The sequence below is a fragment of the Rattus rattus genome, chromosome 14 (genome assembly GCF_011064425.1).
Source record: "Rattus rattus isolate New Zealand chromosome 14, Rrattus_CSIRO_v1, whole genome shotgun sequence".
Taxonomy (NCBI): Eukaryota; Metazoa; Chordata; class Mammalia; order Rodentia; family Muridae; genus Rattus; species Rattus rattus.
In genome coordinates, this window is record NC_046167.1 from 51802402 (window position 1) to 51821352 (window position 18951).

Here is an 18951-nt window from a genome sequence, read left to right on the forward strand (position 1 = left end):
AACTTCAAGGTCCTGGGTTTGATGCCTCGAACTGTGTGCACACAAGCACTTTTGTGGTAGCAGGGGGAGGGAGAGGGGAGGGGACACGGAGAGGGGACACGGGGAGGGGGAAACGGGGGTTAGATGTCCTCAGGAACACTACCTACCTCTTTTTGAAACAGGATCTCACTCGAGTTCACTAATTAGGCTAGGTTGGCTGGCCACTATGCACTGGGATCCAGCATTGAGGTTACAAGATAGGTCACTACGCCTGACATTTTTACGTGGGTTCTGAGGGTCATGCCTTCATTCCTGCAACACAAGCACTTCACCAACTGAGCTCTAGTCCTTCAGAAAAAAAAAAAACCTATTTTTTTTAAGGAATTGAAATACAAATTCATGGAAGAGATGAGTGGGGGAGGGGATGCTGGAAGAGGATGGCAGAGAAAGAAAAGGTGCGGAGAAACACTGTTGCAAGCCTGCCTTTCCAATAGATGTGCTGATCCACATGGTCTTCTGCAGCGATTGCTAAACTGTCTTAGCACATGGTAATTGATAAGGTAATCAATAGGGAGAACTGTTTATCTGGGAATGACCACCTCCTCTCAGAGAGTACTAAGCTCCTTATACTGAGAACAATTTCTCTTCCAGAATTGCACGTTGCCCACAGAAGTCCATCCTAGGAAGAGCTTGTGGAAAGTCACATCAGCGGCAGCCCAAAGCACGGAAGGTGACGTCCCCAATACTCAGCACCCCTCAGGGCTGTGCCTACAGGAGATTTCCTACAAGCAGGGTGAATCTTACACTTTTTTCTTTCATAACTAAGACATATATAAAGAAAAAAAAAAGAATGAAGTGACATCAACATTATTTTTAGTTCTCATACCTAAAACAGATCACCAACTTAATGAAGTTAATTCCAGACACAGCTGCTTCAAGATTCCCCGAAAGTTGGTACAATTGCTAGAAATGATGACGTTGCCACATGTCACTATTATTATCCCAGTCCTCCTAAGACCGTAGTCCCGGGCAAAGATCCAGCAAGGCATAGATCAACTGCCTTTGGCAAGCACCACTCCCGGGCTGGAAATGTTCAAAGAGAATTGCAAAATGAATCTGTCCTCGTTCAAGAGGATTTCACTACCTGTGCATTCTCAAGTGCAGGGGCCTGCTTGAGGCCTCCCCACGCTGCCACTGACCGGAACAGGCGCCAGAAGACCGAAGACGACAGAAGGCACACGCTACCCACAATCCAGAGGTCTTTTCTTCGAAGTGAGGACTCCATACTCTGCGAGCAGCAGTGAAGTCCCTGGCTTTGTAGGCACCTTCCCTGCCCTGGTCTAGCACAGCCACTTTCGAAGCTCCCTGTGCTCCCTGCCCTGCTCTGAGGAGTGGGCATTGTGAACCGCAATGGGATTCTTTGTGCAGTCCTACGCTGGGTGTCTCCGGTTACACGATCAACTAATACTCTGTTTCTTTAAAAGGAAACACATGATGACTTTTTGTGACAGATCAGAGACAGGTGCAAGGACAGAGGAAAATCGCCAGTCATAATTTACACTGACACACGTGTGTTCGTCCCCTGGTCAAGGACTAGTAGCTTCATTGTAACTGGCATCAGTTGCCTCTGCTGGGCCAATGACACCTAGGAAACTTTCCCTTGCCATTGTGGGGCAAAGAGCAAAAAAAAAAAAAAACAGGGGAGGGTGAAAGAATGTAACTTCAAAAATGAAAAGCCTCCATCTTTAACTATGTTGTTTTGGGATCTAAGAATAGTCATTATGAACATGGCTGGTGGTACCATTTCATCGCAGCTGTCAGAAAATGCCACCTGCTATTAAAACAGCCAACTCAGGACACCCATGCTCTACCCAACCAACCTTCTTTAGTCTTTTGCCTATTCAGCTAAGAAATATTTTTGTTTAGTTCAGTCTTTGAATATCTGTGAGAGGTATTTAAACATCCCAGGGTCTATGAGAGATGGTCTATTTGGACCATCTAAATGGGGCTATGGAAGAACTGAACCTGGTTTTGTTGATAGTAGTGGTATTGTATTTTGAGGGTTTTTTTTCTTTTCCCTTCTTTTTGTCTTTTGTTTTTGGGACAAGGTCCCATGCATCCCAGGCTGGCCTCAGAATGATCTTCAACTTCTGATCCATCTGCCTCTACCTCCTAAGTGCTAGGATTTCAAACACGGAGTAGGTGATCATGCCCAGGTTATGTGGTGCTACTGCTCAAGCTCAGGCCTCATGCATGCCAAGCAAGCATCCCACTCACTGAAGTACATAACCAGCCCTGAAATCTTCTAACTGAGGAAGGCTTTTCCGCTCAAATCACAATTAGTGTAGATTCCCAAGTGATCCACCTTTAATCAGCCCTGGAGGAGTGGCTCTCAGAGATAGATTCTTGTAAATGAACCATCCAAATTCTAATGTCCCTTAGTTTTTGCACCTGGGACCAAGCTGTCAGGGTAAATGACAGGAAATTAGGGTTGCACAGAAAGGTGGAGAAAACCAAGGGAAGTGAGCATAAATTGTCTTGACTATAAAATGTAGAACTATGGGTTGGGGGGTATAGCATATCCTTGAAAATTTGGTTTGGGTCCCCAGAACAAAAAGTATGGATATAATCATTTAATTAAAGCTCTACATTTGATCATATCAGAGTAGCTATAATTGTAGTTGTGAGGACTATTTTTCATCTACAAGATCACAGTATATACATGCTGGTTACTAAGCTCATAATTCAGATCACTGCTTGTTAAATTCCACCTGATTCCAATAATATACTTTGAATAAGTTCAGATCTAGTATATAGTGGCACATGGTTATCTGTGGAATATACTTTATTCAACCATTTATTTAATTTCCATATGTGCATGATCTTTTGATCATGTTGTAGGTGTCCTCATGGGAGGGCTGGGGCAAGGGCCTAGCCTCAGAGTGAATGCAAAATCTAGGCTTTGTACTGAGCATTTCAGGGGGGCGGCTGGGAGTTGCGGAGGTGTGGGGGGAGCTTGACTTGTATAAAATCTTGCAGGTAAGACAGTTGTGCTGGTGGGAAGTCCGGTTGGAGATGACCTGGAAGTGATGGGTATAGGGTATTGATGATCGCACAGATTTAATGTTTTCTTGAGGTTAAGACTGAGCTGAAGAATTAGAGTTACAGAGCTCATATGTGTGATATAAAGGAAGGAGAGGAAAATATCTGGGACAAGGGAAGTGGAGCTGTGGCCTTATTCTTGGGGCAGATGACTATAACTTCCAATCTATCCCCAGCTCCTTACTTGGGGAGAAGCCTCTGCTATCCTCAGAGTCTTTAGTTTTAAGATATGGGATGGAAAAGAAGGGGCAGACAGAAGCTTTAAGTCACAAACCTTTTGAAATCCAGCAGCATTGTAACAGAAGAGCAAGGGGCATTAGAGAGTTAAATGGAAAATAAAGACGACTTAAAGATGCAAAGTTAAAAATCATAAAATAAATTAAATGTTTTGAGTCCAAAGAAGTAGACTATGCAGTATTTAACAATTCATGCAGAAACCGGAGGAAGAGAAAGGTAGTTTAAAATAAACCCGGTGAAAGGAAAATAAATGAAACAGAAAATCCTGGTTAAGAGCAGGAAAGGTAAAAAAAGAACCCGAGCTTCACTGGGCTATTTTAACAAATACAGGTTGTTAAATTTATATACAGTTTTTCTGCTCTTGGGACTGAAAGCAGATAAAGTTGCTTTTGGAAACAGTTCTCTGAGCTTCCAGAACAAAGCTGTGTCCCCAGAGAGTCTGAAATCCAGTGAAAACTGCCGTTCAGTGCAGCCAGCAAATGTTTCTGCCATTAGCAGCCCTAATCTTCTCAGAAAGAGAATGGGAGGGGGAAGAAAAGAGGGTGAGAAAGCTGACAGGCCTTTTAAATGGTCCTGGGAGAAAGAGTGGCACAAGAAGAGATCTACTGTGGCCCCGCAGAAGATGGAGACAGCCGTGGTAACCAGCTGTGTACACTCACCCAAGCTGCTGAGGTGGCCTCTCTACCTGTCCACTGCTGGGCCTGCTGGCTGAGCTGCACCCACAGGTTGGGCTTTAGTCCCCACAGGGAGAGCTCCCCCAGCCTCTGACAGCTGTACCTGTCCATCCTTGCATGGCCAGAGAAGGACAGAGGTACTCATGGTGACAGCTCTGGGTCTCCCTCCACTTATAAATAAAAAACTGAGCAGGACATATGGTGCTCCTTGTCATCGGTGTCTACCTTTGATGGACTCAACCGTAGCATGAAGCCGAAAGGGACCTGCTCCAAAACATTTGTTTACTTCTTTTAGGGTCTCTATAGACTCTTTCCCCCAAATGCCGAAGCAGTAACTTCCAATTTAGGTTTTGAACTTTCTAGAACAGTTGGTAATCATAAAAAACAATTCTTCTGAAGAAAGCTTATAATCCAACGCACCAAAAACTCACAATTTTAAAACTTAGCTTTTTATCACTTTTTAACTTTTTTATCACTTAAGCTTGGCACGGGGGCATAGAGCTGTAATCTTAGTTCTTAGAAGGTAGAGGCAGGAGGGTCAGAAATTCAAGGCCGTCCTAAGCACACAAGGAGTTCAAGGTCTGCCTGAGCTACCCAAGACCCTGCCTCGAAAGAAAATTATACCACAGATTTATGAGAACAAGTGGATTTGATAAGTAATTAAATCCATATAAACCGTTCGTTGATTTCTGTCTAGCAAAGTGACAAAGGATGAGAGGTTTTCTGTTTCCTAGAGAAATTCATGAGGAGAAAATAAATTCTGTTTACTTGTTTGTGTTATTAGTGGCCCCTATGAGGGGATCTTTCACATCTCCCAAACATTTTGCCTATGACAATTTCTTCTGTCTCTAAGAAGCTGGATGCTTGTATGCACTTTGGTAGCTCCCCCTATCTGTGGCAGGCAAATGGCTTGGACTCAGGGGTTTAGGACTAAGGATTTTACCACATTAGTATTTCTCCCACCCCAAATCTATACAATATGCATTGTGAAATAACCTCACAATTTCATGTGTAAAAGGAAATAATTTAAGAAAAGAAAAGTAACTAAACCATCTTATTTGTGTGTGTGTGTGTGTGTGTGTGTCTGAGGTAGACAGTGTGTTTGCTGGACTGCTGTTCCCATAGAGGCCAGAGGCATCTGGTCCTCTGGAGCTGGAGTCACAGGCTGTAGTGAGTAACCTTCTTATGGGGGATGACGATCAAACCCAAGTCCCTTCAAGTCAGTGCATGCTCTTAGCCACCAGCCATCTCTCTAACCCCTATAATTCTTACTTAATTTTCAAATTTTTCTTTAATCCTTACACCTGTTGTAAATTAATCTTTTATTTTTTTTTCTACGTATTATGTGTGTGAGAGAGATGGGGTATGGCGCATACGCCACCACAGCGTGGGGCCGGAAGACAGTTCTGTGGACTCGGTTCTTCCTTCCACCTTTATGCAGGTTCCTGGATTCTAAGTCAGACCAGCACACTTATGTGCATTGTGTACAGTATCTCTCCCTACTTAGCCATCTCTCAGGCGCACATCTTCTGAACAGTGTAACTATTCACAGAATCAGATATGAGTACACGGTACAGACACCTAGATACCCAGGTCTCAAATGTGTACTGTTTTTCCTACGTGACACAAACATGTGTGTGCATGCACAAGCAAGCACGCTCGCACACACACACACAGAGTGCATCAATGTCCATGCATGCATTAGCATTTTTCCCTCTATTTAATAAGCTCACCAACTTCATTTTACTGTTGACTCATCCTGAAATTCTATTCTACAGTATAGTCATGGATATGCCTTTACTTGAGTGGAGGTGCCTGGCGTAGTGGTATCTGCAGTATTGTGATAGCAGGCTAGACTGCTTTCCCTACCACTGCTGACACTAACACTTCTCTGACACCGTCATACACACACACTCTTACCATGCTTTAGACATAACATTCATTCAACCTACTTTCATAGCACCTGTCATCTCATTGATCAGATTAGCAGCTCCATGTTTGAATCTGATGCATCTCAGACACTTGCTTTGCACAATGGCCTCTACCATCGTGACATCAGCAAGGAATGCTGTCCTTTCTCTGGTCTCTGTTGTCAGTAGCTCTACTCTTTACAGAGCTCAGGATTTTCAAGAAATTAGAAGCTGTGCAGTTGTGCCCAAATTGGTGCTTTTCTGAGTTTTCAGTCCCAAAATGTATTTTAAATGATCCTTCTATAAAGCATGTTTTCCATAGCATATTCCATAGATATGGATCTATGTATTCATGTATGTTTGGTTGAGAGGGGCTATGATATGGAACCTAGGGTCTCCAGCATGTTATGCACAGCTTCTACGACTTAGCTACCCTCCTAGGTCCTGGGAACCCATTTCAAAACTCCTCAGCACTGCAGGTAAAACGCATGCTCAAAGGCTTCTGAACTATCAACCCAACTTAATGTACGCTTACCCACATTCCTCAGAGAAGTGGAATGGAAATCTATCTGTTTGCAAGCTTCCTTGCTCCTACACACAAGTGACAACGCTGACCTTGAAAGGGGTCACACAAACAGCACCATCCACAAGATAAGGTAGAACCTGATTACCTCATTGTCTCCAGACTGCAGATCCAGATCACTTGAATTTTCCTCCAGAAAGCATTTCACCTTCTCCACTTCTTCCATGCACTGAAAAAAGGCCACCTTCTCCAGTGGGTTGCTGCTGTGGCACGAGCTAATTTCCTCCAGTCTTTTTACCTTCAGCATACTGGTGGTGAGCCTGATCAGACTGCTGTCAGGAGTGGGGCTTCCATCTCCCTCCGTCTCAGATTTATAAATCAGGACACAATCGTGACTTTTCAGCACTCCCTTCTCTTGACTATAAAGAAATGAACAAACAAACAAATAAACAAAAAAACCACTTCAGGTCACTTATTCTCCATCCACTTCCCAAATCAGGAGTAACCCAGATATTCACATTGGGACTTTTTCCACTGCTGGAACTTTAAAGGGAATAAAATAATTTTTTAAAAACATTTTCCCACAAAATCAAATAGTAAGAAGTACAATACCAGGTGGCCGTGTATATCCTTCACTGCATTAAACAAAACATACACTGAGAGAAAGTAAGAAATTCAACTTCAGTGTTGTTTATGCAATATATCTCAAGTTGATTATTCCAAACAACCACAGACCTTTTACACATAGGAACGACTGGGAAGATCCTTTTGTAAAAGGAAATTTATATCATCTACATTAAGAACTAAGAGATGAAGACAGAGGTATTTCTGTCTGGTATATGTCCCTTTCCTAGAATCCAGGAAAGATTCATTCACCCCAGGAAGAAGAGGCAGTGGGCCTCACCTGTCCCGAACAGAGATAACCACAGGTGGCTGCCAGCTGAAAGATCTCATTTGTACCCACACTGCTTGTGCATTCCTTCTTTGATCTTCCTGAGATATCTCCCTCCCTTTCACTTGAGAAGTCCAAGCTTCAGTACCTTCACGCTCTCAATAAAAGACCACTATGCTGCCCTGCTCAGCGAACATGTGTTTTTGCTTTTGTTTTCTAGGTATCTATTCATTGTCATGTTTTTTTCTTAGACTAAATTTAGCCAAGCTGCAGGAGATAAAGGGCAAATTCAAAACTCTGTCACCGTGCTAAGTGACCGGTTGAAACACAGTGTGAGGGTTGGGTTTTTTTTTTTTTTTTTTTTTTTTTTTTTTTATTGCAATGGCATGGCTTTCTCCTCATAGTCCTGCAGGAAAGAAAGGTTTGTCCCAAAAGAGGGAATTCTCCTCTTCCTTAGGAAATCATGCCTCCTTCTTGGGCAGTGTCTTCACCACAGGGATGTTCTGCCTGTATCCTCCTCTTTAAGTTATTCAGTGCTGGAGATTAAATCCAATAACCCACACAAATTGGGCAAACACCTCTACCTCTGAGCCACACCCCAACTCCTCTTGCCTACATCTTAAGACATTTGGTGTTGATTTTTCAAAAGAAATTCATTTCAGAGGAAGAATGTAGCAAACACCTTTCATTGCCTCTTTGCTAACAGTTGCACACTGAGTGCAGCTTCCCATGCTGAGAGATCTGAAACACTCTCCTTACAAACTAGGTAATATACATGCTACAAAGTAACACTTAATTCTAGACACACAAATGCATCTATGTATTTATGTAGTACTTGGCTGTATACAAGGAGACAAAGATTAAGGCAAGATTTGAATTTGTGCTTTCCAGTGGCTAGCCCCCGAGGCCCCCTGCTGGAAATTCTCTGAAGCTTACTTCATTTTTCTCTAGTAAGAATCATTTCTAATTCTGCCAATGAAACTTCATTTTTACCATTCATAGAGTAAAGTAACCTACTAGAGTTATAAAGTATTTTAAATTCAATGCTCTACAAATTCGTATCTATTACCTAAAGAATTTACATTTTAAAACATGCAAATAACATCAACCAGAACTCTACAGATTCATTATAGACCATTATTAGTATTTTTTAACATTCTCTGGGGGGGGGGGATTCTTAAAATAAGAAGACAGATGTGTGTCTGTTTAATGATGAACTGTGGCTAATATATAATGTTGAATTGCAGGCAATACCAAAAGTAGACCAGGAAGCCACAAAATTAGACATATTAAAACAGGTTTAAGTTTAGCACATAATCCTTCAAGAAAGAAATACCCAGCATTGAGCTCTGCCTGCAGTTTGGAACGACTTGTTAATTAAAGCAACACCAATAGAAAAATGCAACTGGATCAGTTATCACAATAAATAGAAGCGATTACCATCTGTAGGAGGACATCCTGGAGTCTGAACCACTTTGCAAGTAGAGGATTCTTTCCAGCAGATAATAGGAATCTGCAGAATTCAACCGGACTGCAGAACTCTCCGGTAAGAGACTTCACTGTCAGCGGGCAGAAGTCATCTGGAAAGACAAGTGTCTACCACCAGAGGAAGTATCTTCCCTCTCAAATGCCGCATCGAGCCCCTGTTTAAACTAATGTGCTCCTTGATCTCATGTTGCTCAGCTGTTGTTTCCTTAGTCAGATGGGAAAGAATATTAATTTTAGATGCCAGGCCTTTCGAAGCTGATGGCTCCATTTCAAAGGTCAGGTAAGGAGAGGATGAACTGAGAACACTGGATGAAATATCACCTTTACCTTCTTCCCCTCTCAGCCCCTTGTAATTACTGAGCTGGATTTGGTGGTCGCGTACTCCTCTCAGACATGATTTGCAGCTGCCAGGACGAAAGGAATGGGAGCCCAGAGTCCCATGAGCACTTGTTTTGGTGACTACGAAGCGATCGAATGCAGTATAGGGCTTCTGAATGCATTTATTGAGTACCATTTAACTTACTCAGATATAATAGTATTTGAAAGGTCTCCAGCTCTCCCTAGCTCAGGGGGGAAGGTCAAAGACACATATATCCAGATAGGCAAAGAAACTAGAGGTGGATTTCTCACAGATTCTTATGAGTAACACCGTGACTCTTCCCAAATTATCATGGAAATTACCACCTTCTTAGGTCTACGATTCCTAGATGTATATACTTGATATGAAATTTCCATTGCCAACAAACTAAAACTGACATTAAAAACTGCTCTGTACGCTTGCCTAGGAAGTGCAAGGCCCTGGGTTCGGTCCCCCGCTCCAAAAAAAAAAACCAAAAAAAAAAAAAAAAAAAAACTGCTCTGTAATTATTCACAACCCAGACAATTGTCACCTCTTGTTCAGCCTTTAGGAAGCCCTCTGTGTCCTGTTGCCACAGGTCTGTGTGTGTGTGTGTGTGTGTGTGTGTATTTAGATCAATGTTCTGCAGTCAAGACAAAAAAATGGGTGTTCTCCATTTTAAGTAATATTTGAAGGATCTAGCAGAATCTTATTTGAAAAGCAGAACTGTTGCTATTTTTCTAGGATTCCAGAACTTGGTTCTTCAGGAAAAAGATACATTATTCCACAAAGCATTCTCAAAAGGCTGAACTGACTTCAGGCTACCAACTTTTATAGGCATAATTAAACTGTGCATTTGTGCTGACAAAGACAAATAATTCTCAGAATAAACAAGATGTATGTGGCCATACCCCTAGTCAGACCATAAAAAATGGCGTCATGATTCTTATCTCCTTGGCTCTTAGCCACAAGCATTAGAGATCCATGGCTAGCAGATGTACTACTACTAACAAAACCCAACAGTTAATTTTCTTCATCCCCCCACTCCTTTGGTTCTAGAATCCCATACATGCTTCCACACATCACTTGGAGCCAACAAGATTTGTGATGGATTAGGTAGAGGGTATAAAGGGAAGACCACAGACGGCTTGATTTACAGACTCTTTCTGCATACCTAAAGGGCAAAGGTGATGTGATATGAGATGGCTGTGGGAGGCCATAGAAACAGCCTCCTGTTGTCATAGAAATGGAGATCTATGGAAAGGGTGTAGGTTGGATATGCAGCCATCTACGTATGGATCTTCCCATATATAATATATACTTGGTAAGTATTTGTTACATAGTCAGTAGAGAAAATAATTTTGATTGTACCTGGGGATCCTAGCTGTCTGTCTTATAGACTTTGACAACAATGACACAGTTCTGCTAAGTCAAGCTGTTCAAGCTTGATGATTTGAAACACAAGCTTTCTGGTACAATACTTGACCACAACGTTTAAGTGTCTAAGTGTTATGTGCATGCCCATATCCCTTTACCTAGCCTCAGGACCTAAAGTCCACTACAAACTCTGAAATGCTTAAAGATGCTCATTATGCCTAGAAGAATTAAAAGTAAAGTGTGATGGTTTGCATATGTTTGGCCCAAGGAGTGGCACTATTAGAAGGTGTGGCCCTGTTGAAGGAAGTGTGTCACTGTGGGGGCGGGCTTGGAGACCCTTCTCCTAGCTGTCTGAGGATGCCCAGTCTGTTCCTGGCTTCCTTTGGATAAAGATGTAGAACTCTTAGCTCCTCCTGTACCATGCCTGCCTGGATGCTGCCATGCTCCCACCTTAATGATAATGGACTGAACCTCTGAACCTGTAAGCCAGCCTCAATTAAATGTTGTCCTTTATAAGACTTGCCTTGGTCACGGTGTCTATTCACAGCAGTGAAACTCTAAGACATAAGGTATGTATGAGCAGTCCCAGCAACACTTCCTCAGTGTTTTCCTGACATTTTTGGATTTATGTGACTACTAAAAAATATATTCAGAAGAAAAACAGCCTTTCACAGAGCTAAGAAATCCTTGATTGTAAAACCGAATGCTCAGTGTTAAATAGGATGTCTTTATCCACTCCACCACCTTCCTCTACTCTCCCACTAAATGTTTAGGAAACATCACTGAAGAGGAGGCAGTGTAAGAGCTGGAGCATGCGAAGGAGGGCTGTGATGTGCTTTACACTTATGAACCCCATGGTCACCTGCACAAAACCTGCACAAGATCAAGCCATCTGGAAGAGTGTTCTATACACCTCACCCTCTCTAGCAGTTGATAGTTCCAGTGAAGGGAAAATCATTCTTTTTAGGAGGAAACAAAGTTGGGAGGGGTACATGTTGGAGGAATATGAGGACATGGAAGGAGGGAAATGGGACTGGATGTATTTCACTGTATACATGCACAATTTGCTCGAGAATAAGAATATAATTCCTTAACATTTTAGGCAACATTTCTACTACCTCAGGAAGAGACTGCAATCGGAGGAGACACATAAGCAGGCATCATTGACAGCTCACCTTCTGCTGGGCATTCAGAACAGGCCTGAAAGTGTTGATCATTTCTGTTTATACACAGCTTTCTGAATTTCTACAGACCAACAGGCTTCTGTACACAAAAATGGAACAATAGTCATGGCTATCATAACTGCCTCATTCCCTAACAATTACATGTTTCACCTTCTGTAAAGCACCAGACAGTATGATCCTAAAAGCAGAAATTGATAGATTACACTCCATCAAAATTCAAAGTCTTCTCTTCAAAAGACAGCATTAGAAAAATTAAAAGACCAGCTACAGTCTGGGGAAGATGCTTCTATAGCCCAGATGTGATAAAAGGCTTGCATTCAGAACACGGAACAGATTGTTTCAGCTCAGTAATGGCATGACATGCACCCCAATTTTAAAAGTGGACAACGGATCTGAACAGACAAGCAGACGGAATATCAGCCATCAGGGAGATGGGAATTCAATCCACAACAAAACTAACATTTTGCACCCTCTAGGAGAGTGTTAAAAAGAAACAGAGGAAAAACAAACATGACTAGGATAGGAGGAAGGGGTGCTCTCATCGAACAGGGGATAGGAAGGAAAATGACACAGATGCTTTTGAAAAGGGATGTCTGTCAGTTTAAGTTACTTCCCATAAATCTAGTACTTCTGGGTACACAGGGAAGAGAAATGAAAACACAAGAACATGCAACCCTTGCACATACATTTTGGGAGGTGCAGTACCCCCAATTGCCACAATTAGAAGCAACCCAAATGTCCAGTAGTTAGTTCTGTAGGGGAGAATACAAAGTGGTATGTCCATGTAAATGGAATGCTAAGTTAGAAATGAAATATGATACTTCCTATAACATGAATGGATTAAAACTTGATGCTAAATTCAAAAAGCCAGAGATAAAAGCCACATACTATGGGATCCTATATAGAAAAAGACCAGTCCATAGACATTGAGAGCAGGGTGGTGTCAAGAGTTAGCTGTAAAGAGTGTCTCAATGAGGGTGCATAATGAGAATGATTACATAACTCACCAAATGTCTTAAGATACCCTTGGATTGTATACTTAAGATGAGTAAATTTCAGATCGGCAAAGTACCCTTTATTAAGTTCACTACGAAAAAAGAAAACTCAGTTTTAATATGAACCATAAAAGGTAACCTTGTTAAAAGAAGGGGGCAGTGCTACCAGGCAGTTTGGAGCTGGTTGTTCCAAGTGACCAAGGCTGGGATCCAAGAGGGCATAAATTAAGGCCACAGTACTGGGTCACCTGGGGCTGAAGAAAGAAGAGGGATGCATGAGAGAGAAAGAGGCTCGGACTTTTCCTCTAGCACGAATGCCACGTAACATGAGATTTTGCAATTAGTGAAAAATGTGTGCTACATGAATGGAGTTAGCTTCTCTCATTTATCTCCTTAGAGATAGGATAATCTCAGCCAAGAGGGTAATGGTGTTACAGAATGTCCAGACTTGTTTACAGTCCATTTGATATTGGACCTTTAAAATTTCCAAGTGGCAGTGAGTAAGTAGCTAAATATTTTGTAATAAAAACCAAGGAGTCTAAAACTCCCAGGCAGGCTGTGGGCATGGTTATGTGGTAGAGTTCTTGCCAGCATATACAAGGCCCTGGGTTTATCTCCAGTGCCACAGGGGGCAAAAACAAAGAAATAAACTCATATTTCTCAGGCATGTAATTCATTTCCTGTTTAAAACATGAAAACAAAAGAGGCGTTAGAAAACTGCATAAAATATAAACAGGAATGTTTCAATTAGTTTATTTTAAACATGCTATAAACTGTCTTAGTGAATTATTCCTATAGCAGTTAGGTCCTGTTCTTTTAATTAATAGCATTTTATTTATTGTTAGGGTGTGAATACCTATCACAGAGTTGCTGTTATTTAAAAAACAGCACAAGATATTTCATTGAAAGTAAAGAACATTGTGCAATATTGATTATAAACAACTTGGCAAATGGGTTCCCCAAGTCATATATGACTGGAATACCATTTTTTTTTCTTTTCTTTTTTTCGGAGCTGGGGACTGAACCCAGGGCCTTGCGCTTGCTAGGCAAGCACTCTACCACTGAGCTAAATCCCCAACCCCTGGAATACCATTTTGCTGGATGCCTTTGCTTCCTAACCTTTTCAAAACAAATCAGGAGGCTAAGGATGTAGCTCAGTTGGAAGGTGTTTGTCTAGGATGCACAAGGTCCTGGGTTTGGTCCCCAGAACAGTAAAAGTAGATAAATTTAAAACATTTTAAGTTCTAACTTGCAGAGGACTTACAATACAGTAAATAGCCATGCTAAAGTTTTTTTTCCACATTTGCTATTTCTGTCTTCCTTCTAGAAGCTGCAGTTTTCATGAGATTTCATTCCTACATGCATGAACATGTTTCCTCAGAAGAAAGACATTTCTCACACAAGCAGGTCCAGTCAAATATCCCGGAGTGAATTTGTTGTAAAGTCTTTTATTTTTAATTCCCCTTTTCTCTACTTAGGAACCAATCACCCCATTCCTTTTTTCCTTTTATTCTACATGAAGTTATTTTTGAAAACTCCAAGCAAATATAGCTTCATAAATTATCACAGTTTGAATTGCCTGATTGTGTCTTCGTATGTGGAAGCAAGTTAGATTTGTGGCAAGAAAACCAGAGAACTATTATATTTTTCTCAGTATCCCAGTGGGTAGTACCCAATGCCAACCTGTGCCATTGTTAGTAAAGATCAATTTGATCATCTGATTACGGTGGTGACCACCAGATTTCTCTAATGCAAGGCTATCTTTTTCTCTTTCAAACAATACATAAATTATGGGACTTTGTGAGTATCCTGTGTTCCAGCACTTCACTGCCAAGATCAGCATCTATTCTTGGTTGGATGGATTGGGGTGGTGATGATGTAACAGTGGGTTTCTGGGCCTAACATATCTTCCACATTTGCTAACTGGAGTTCTAAATCACAATGCATCCTTCCTGAATCTTCTAAGTGGAGATATAAAGTAACTCCAAAAGCAAACCAAACCAAAACATAAAACCTTACATTCTTATTTTGATGCTCAATCGTCAACTTGTCGAATATCTGTTCAAAGAGAGCATCTGTGTTGCTACTGTGTACTTTTGATGCACCAATACTATTTTTGATTATTCTTTACCTCCTCTATATGTTCACTCTGTTTCTGGAATTTTCCTTTCTTCAAGGAACACTGGTTCTTTTTTAAAGAAGGAAGACATTTCAAAAATCAAAACCAGGCCACAATGATGCCTCCTAAAAATCAAGAGCTGAGCATAGGGTTGCTCCTTGCTACTAAGGCGTCATTGCTTCTTGTCGTGACAATAAAAATAGTAAGTCTTATATTATGTGCTAGTTTACACATGTTTATAATTCCATCCTCACACTGTAGGATTCTGCCTCTTTCCACATCTTCCATATGTAAGAAAGAAGAGAAGAAGATGCTTGTACAGGGTATAACTCACACCACAACTCGGACTATCCACACTAAACACGTGGAGGGCATCTAGGAGCCTGCTGTCCCCTTATGAAACCCCCACCCTCTGGCATGAATCATCATTTTCTAGATTTAGGAACTAGAAGAACAGTATATTTATACTGACATGCTTAGAAACGCTCTTCTACTTTCTAAATTGGAAGAGGATTTGAGGAGCCAGGAGCAGCTTATGATAGCGACGAGGCATGAAATTACAGAAGTGCAAACCTCAAGCCACACTCTCTCACCAAAGCTGGTGAGCCAGAGGGCAAGGCTCGGGGGAGAAATTTTCCACAAGGAAAAACACTGCATTAGGGGGCAGGATAATGGCTGATGGCAAGACCTGGGGAAACCCTCTGCCGGGATGTGTTACTTACTGTGAAAGATAAAATAATTTCCGGTAGAATGTTTACTCCAAAGTTGCTAGTGTTTATTCTATGTTCAAAGGTATTGAAGAGTTTGATTGCAAGGTTTTTGGTGCTCTGAAAAGACTCCTTGTAGCCACAAGAGCATGAAAGGCACTGCCTATACAGTTTCCACACAGAACAAATGTTCACTGTGAAGAAAGCTGAGCGACGTGGGGGAGATGCTTCTACTCTCACACATGTGTAGGAAATGAGGGCTCAGCGAATCCTTATGAAAGATACCTTGAGCACTCTCTTAGACCACATCAATGCATTTTTAAAAAGGCTTATTAATGTATGTCTATGAGTACATATGTATTCATATATTTTATGTGTATGAATACAATGTCTTCATGCACATCAGAAGAGGACATCATATTCTATTACAGATGGTTGTGGCCACCATGTGGTTGCTGTGAATTGAACCTGGGACCTCTGGAAGAGCAGCCAGTGCTCTTAACCTTTGAAATTATCCTTGAAGGTATCATAGTGTCATTAATTTTTATGTTTAAAACATTAATTAGGCTGTGACGATGTAGCTCACTGGTAAGAGTATTTACCTCTCATATTATCTTCAACACTGCTGATAATAATGCTAATAACACATTGCAAATAAAAATTAAAATAAATGTAAGTATATGAGTGTCTTAAATAGGATAGGATCTCCATGAGAAATAATATTTCATTACTCATATTTAACAATAGAAGAGTAAATGTAACAATCAAGTTGAGAAAAAAGAAGAAAGAAAGATTCCAGAACGGTATTTGCAGTATGTTCCAAATTTGTTTGTTTGCTTGTTTGTTTGAGGCAGGTATTAATATGTAGCTCTGGTTGTCCTAGAATTCACAATGTAGGCCAGGCTGGCCTGAAACCCACAGAGATCCACCTGCCTCTGCCACCGAAGTGTAGGATTAAATGTGTATGCCACTATGTCCAGTTATATTTCCAATTTTTATGGTTTAAAACAATCCTGTAAATAAATATTACATGGATGATAATATATAGAGAAAAGTAATAAAAATGTCAGACAAGATTGTTGCAACATATATGATCTGTGCTTTTCTAAAATTATCCACTGGCCCATAAGTATTTATTTTCTTTTTAACCTGAATGAAACTCCATTTAAATAAAACAACCGATGCCACAATAAAGCAGCTAGTGGGAACTCACGGACATTACAGAGAGTGGTGTGAGGTTTGAAGTTGAGATTCCCTTATGTGAAAATCTGTAGGGTTGTGTGGGTCCCTGCTCTGCCACAGGGCACAGCCTGTCCAGGGATGCAAGATGTGAGAAGTTGACCGCATTTACCCCACACTGTCACCGGGCAGGTGTTGGGCTGAGCACAGGACACAATCAGAGCTGGCTCAGGAATCTCTGGGCCTGTAAGTAGGCCAGGGCTGTCTGGGTCTCAGACTCTCAGACACCAAGGTGCTGCTTGATACCTCAGAAGAGCTGAGAACAGAGTGGGGGGGTCCTCCGGCTGGACCTAGCCTGGGGCCGAAGGGGGAAAGAGTAGGGCTCTGGCTGGTCAGGCGAGGAGAGTCTGGCTTGATGGTGGGGGGCTTGGGTTGGCTTTGTGACGGCCGCAGCTGGCAGTAAATGTAATGATCTGGGAGCGCAGAGAGGCTTTCTTCAAGAGATTAGACCGTGGCTCTGTAGGCGAAGGCCTTCTCTGTGGCTCCCCACTGCCCGATGAAGAGGCAGTGCATGGTTTTAAGGCATTTATTGTCATGGTAGAAAGTGGATGGGTAAAACCATACCCCACTTCTCAAGGTGGGCCTGAGATTAAATACCTTTTGCTGGGAAAGTTCATTGGCTAAGCCTCAAGGCCTTTAGGACCCCATTATAATGAAGATCTGTCTTGAGCCTATGTGACCTGTGGTCACACTCTCTACCTGTGGAGGGGTTAGGGGTGTTGGCCTTACATGACCGAAGGCCACAAATCTATGGAGGGCTGTGGCTAGTGACAGGGGCCTGGTGCCCAGAAGTCAGGCAAAATGCCAACTGTCCCTTCAGGGTCACTGGGTTTTCTAACCTTAGTTCAACCAGAAACCGGGCTGCCTTTCATGGTTCTGCATAAATTCAAGTGGCTGTGTGGTCCTCCTAAGCCTTGGTTCTCCCCATCTGTTAAATGACAGTAATAATATTTACCTCAGAGAGATGATGGGTGGGAAACGAGGTGAAAGTACTTGATGTGTAACAAGGATCTGACAGATTGCAACTTTATGCTATTTTTGGTACTGTTATTGCTATCGATGTTACTAAATTACTCTCCTGCCCCATCCCCAACAAAAAATATCAGCTAAGAATGTAGCCTAGATTCCAAAAGGCAGGACATTTCTGAGGATTTTAATGTAATTATTCCACAGTGCACCTGCAAAATATTTTCCCCCTCACTGGGCTGTTACACTTAGAAAATTCAAACTAACTACAAATATAGCTTAAGAAGAGCAATGATCTTTTATAAAGCCGCCACCACACACCAGAATGTTGACAGAACCCCCAAACCTCATTCCTTTACCTTCTCTCCAACTAAGTTCTAATCTGAGTCTTTAGATATCAGTTGCCCTGATTTTCTTCATAGTTTTACCATTCGATGTGTACTGTAAACATAACTTTATGCCAGTCCAGGGTTTGTGTGTGAATGTATCCGTATTACTTGTGTCTTTTTTCTATAAAATCATCTGTCTCTGGTTTACTATATTTTCATGTCTGCTAGTTTTATTTACACAACATCGCATTGCATATGTACTTATCCAATATTCCATAACTATACAGTTTATGTCCTTATTATATTATTGATTGATGTGTTTTTGGTTTAGGGCTGTTATGAATCCTACAGTGCATGCTTTGATAAATTTTCTATTATTTTTATCATTTGTAGGAATTTTCAAACATGTCTTAAATATTATGTTGGATATGTTGTATTTTATTTAATAATATTTATAAATTTATTTATACCTTGTTTGATGTTTTACTTTATAAGTGTGTCATAATTTGAACTTCCCATAAAGGAATTTATTATGAACTAAAGCAGATCCAGTATTTTCATATGTTCTCTCAACATCTCTTATAGAAAAATCTTTTTTTTTTCACTAATTTTTAAGATAGTCTTCTTCCTGTGGTACTACTTGTATGATTGGGGACTGTCTTTTGAGAGGCTCCTTCACCCACTGAGGATATCTTGATATCCTTAGCACATTTAAAATGTTTGTAGACTCAGGTCGTTAGTTTGTAGATGCACACCTGTAGCCTAGAGGCTGGGATGGAACTGAATCTGTAACAGAGTCTGGCGGTCGTTTGCATTGTACACTATTGGGTGTTAGGAGCTGCAGACACGGAATAGCACGCCACTCATCAAATCCCCTTTCACTTTCTCTCAGG

At 41.3% G+C, this 18951-nt stretch overlaps 1 protein-coding gene across 2 annotated transcripts in view; it reads right to left on the bottom strand.

Annotated features, from left to right (window-relative positions):
• Mylk4 (myosin light chain kinase family member 4) overlaps positions 1 to 6837 on the bottom strand; it is a 74456-nt gene extending 67619 nt beyond the window's left edge. The window contains exon 1 of one of the 2 annotated variants that reach the window (XM_032884963.1): positions 6574 to 6837. In XM_032884963.1, coding sequence (XP_032740854.1) covers positions 6574 to 6732 — 159 coding nt within the window. In that variant the 5' untranslated portion in view covers positions 6733 to 6837. The remainder of the gene's footprint in view (positions 1 to 6573) is intronic. The other variant, XM_032884962.1, reaches the window with a different exon arrangement.
• Between the last annotated feature and the right edge of the window lie 12114 nt (positions 6838 to 18951).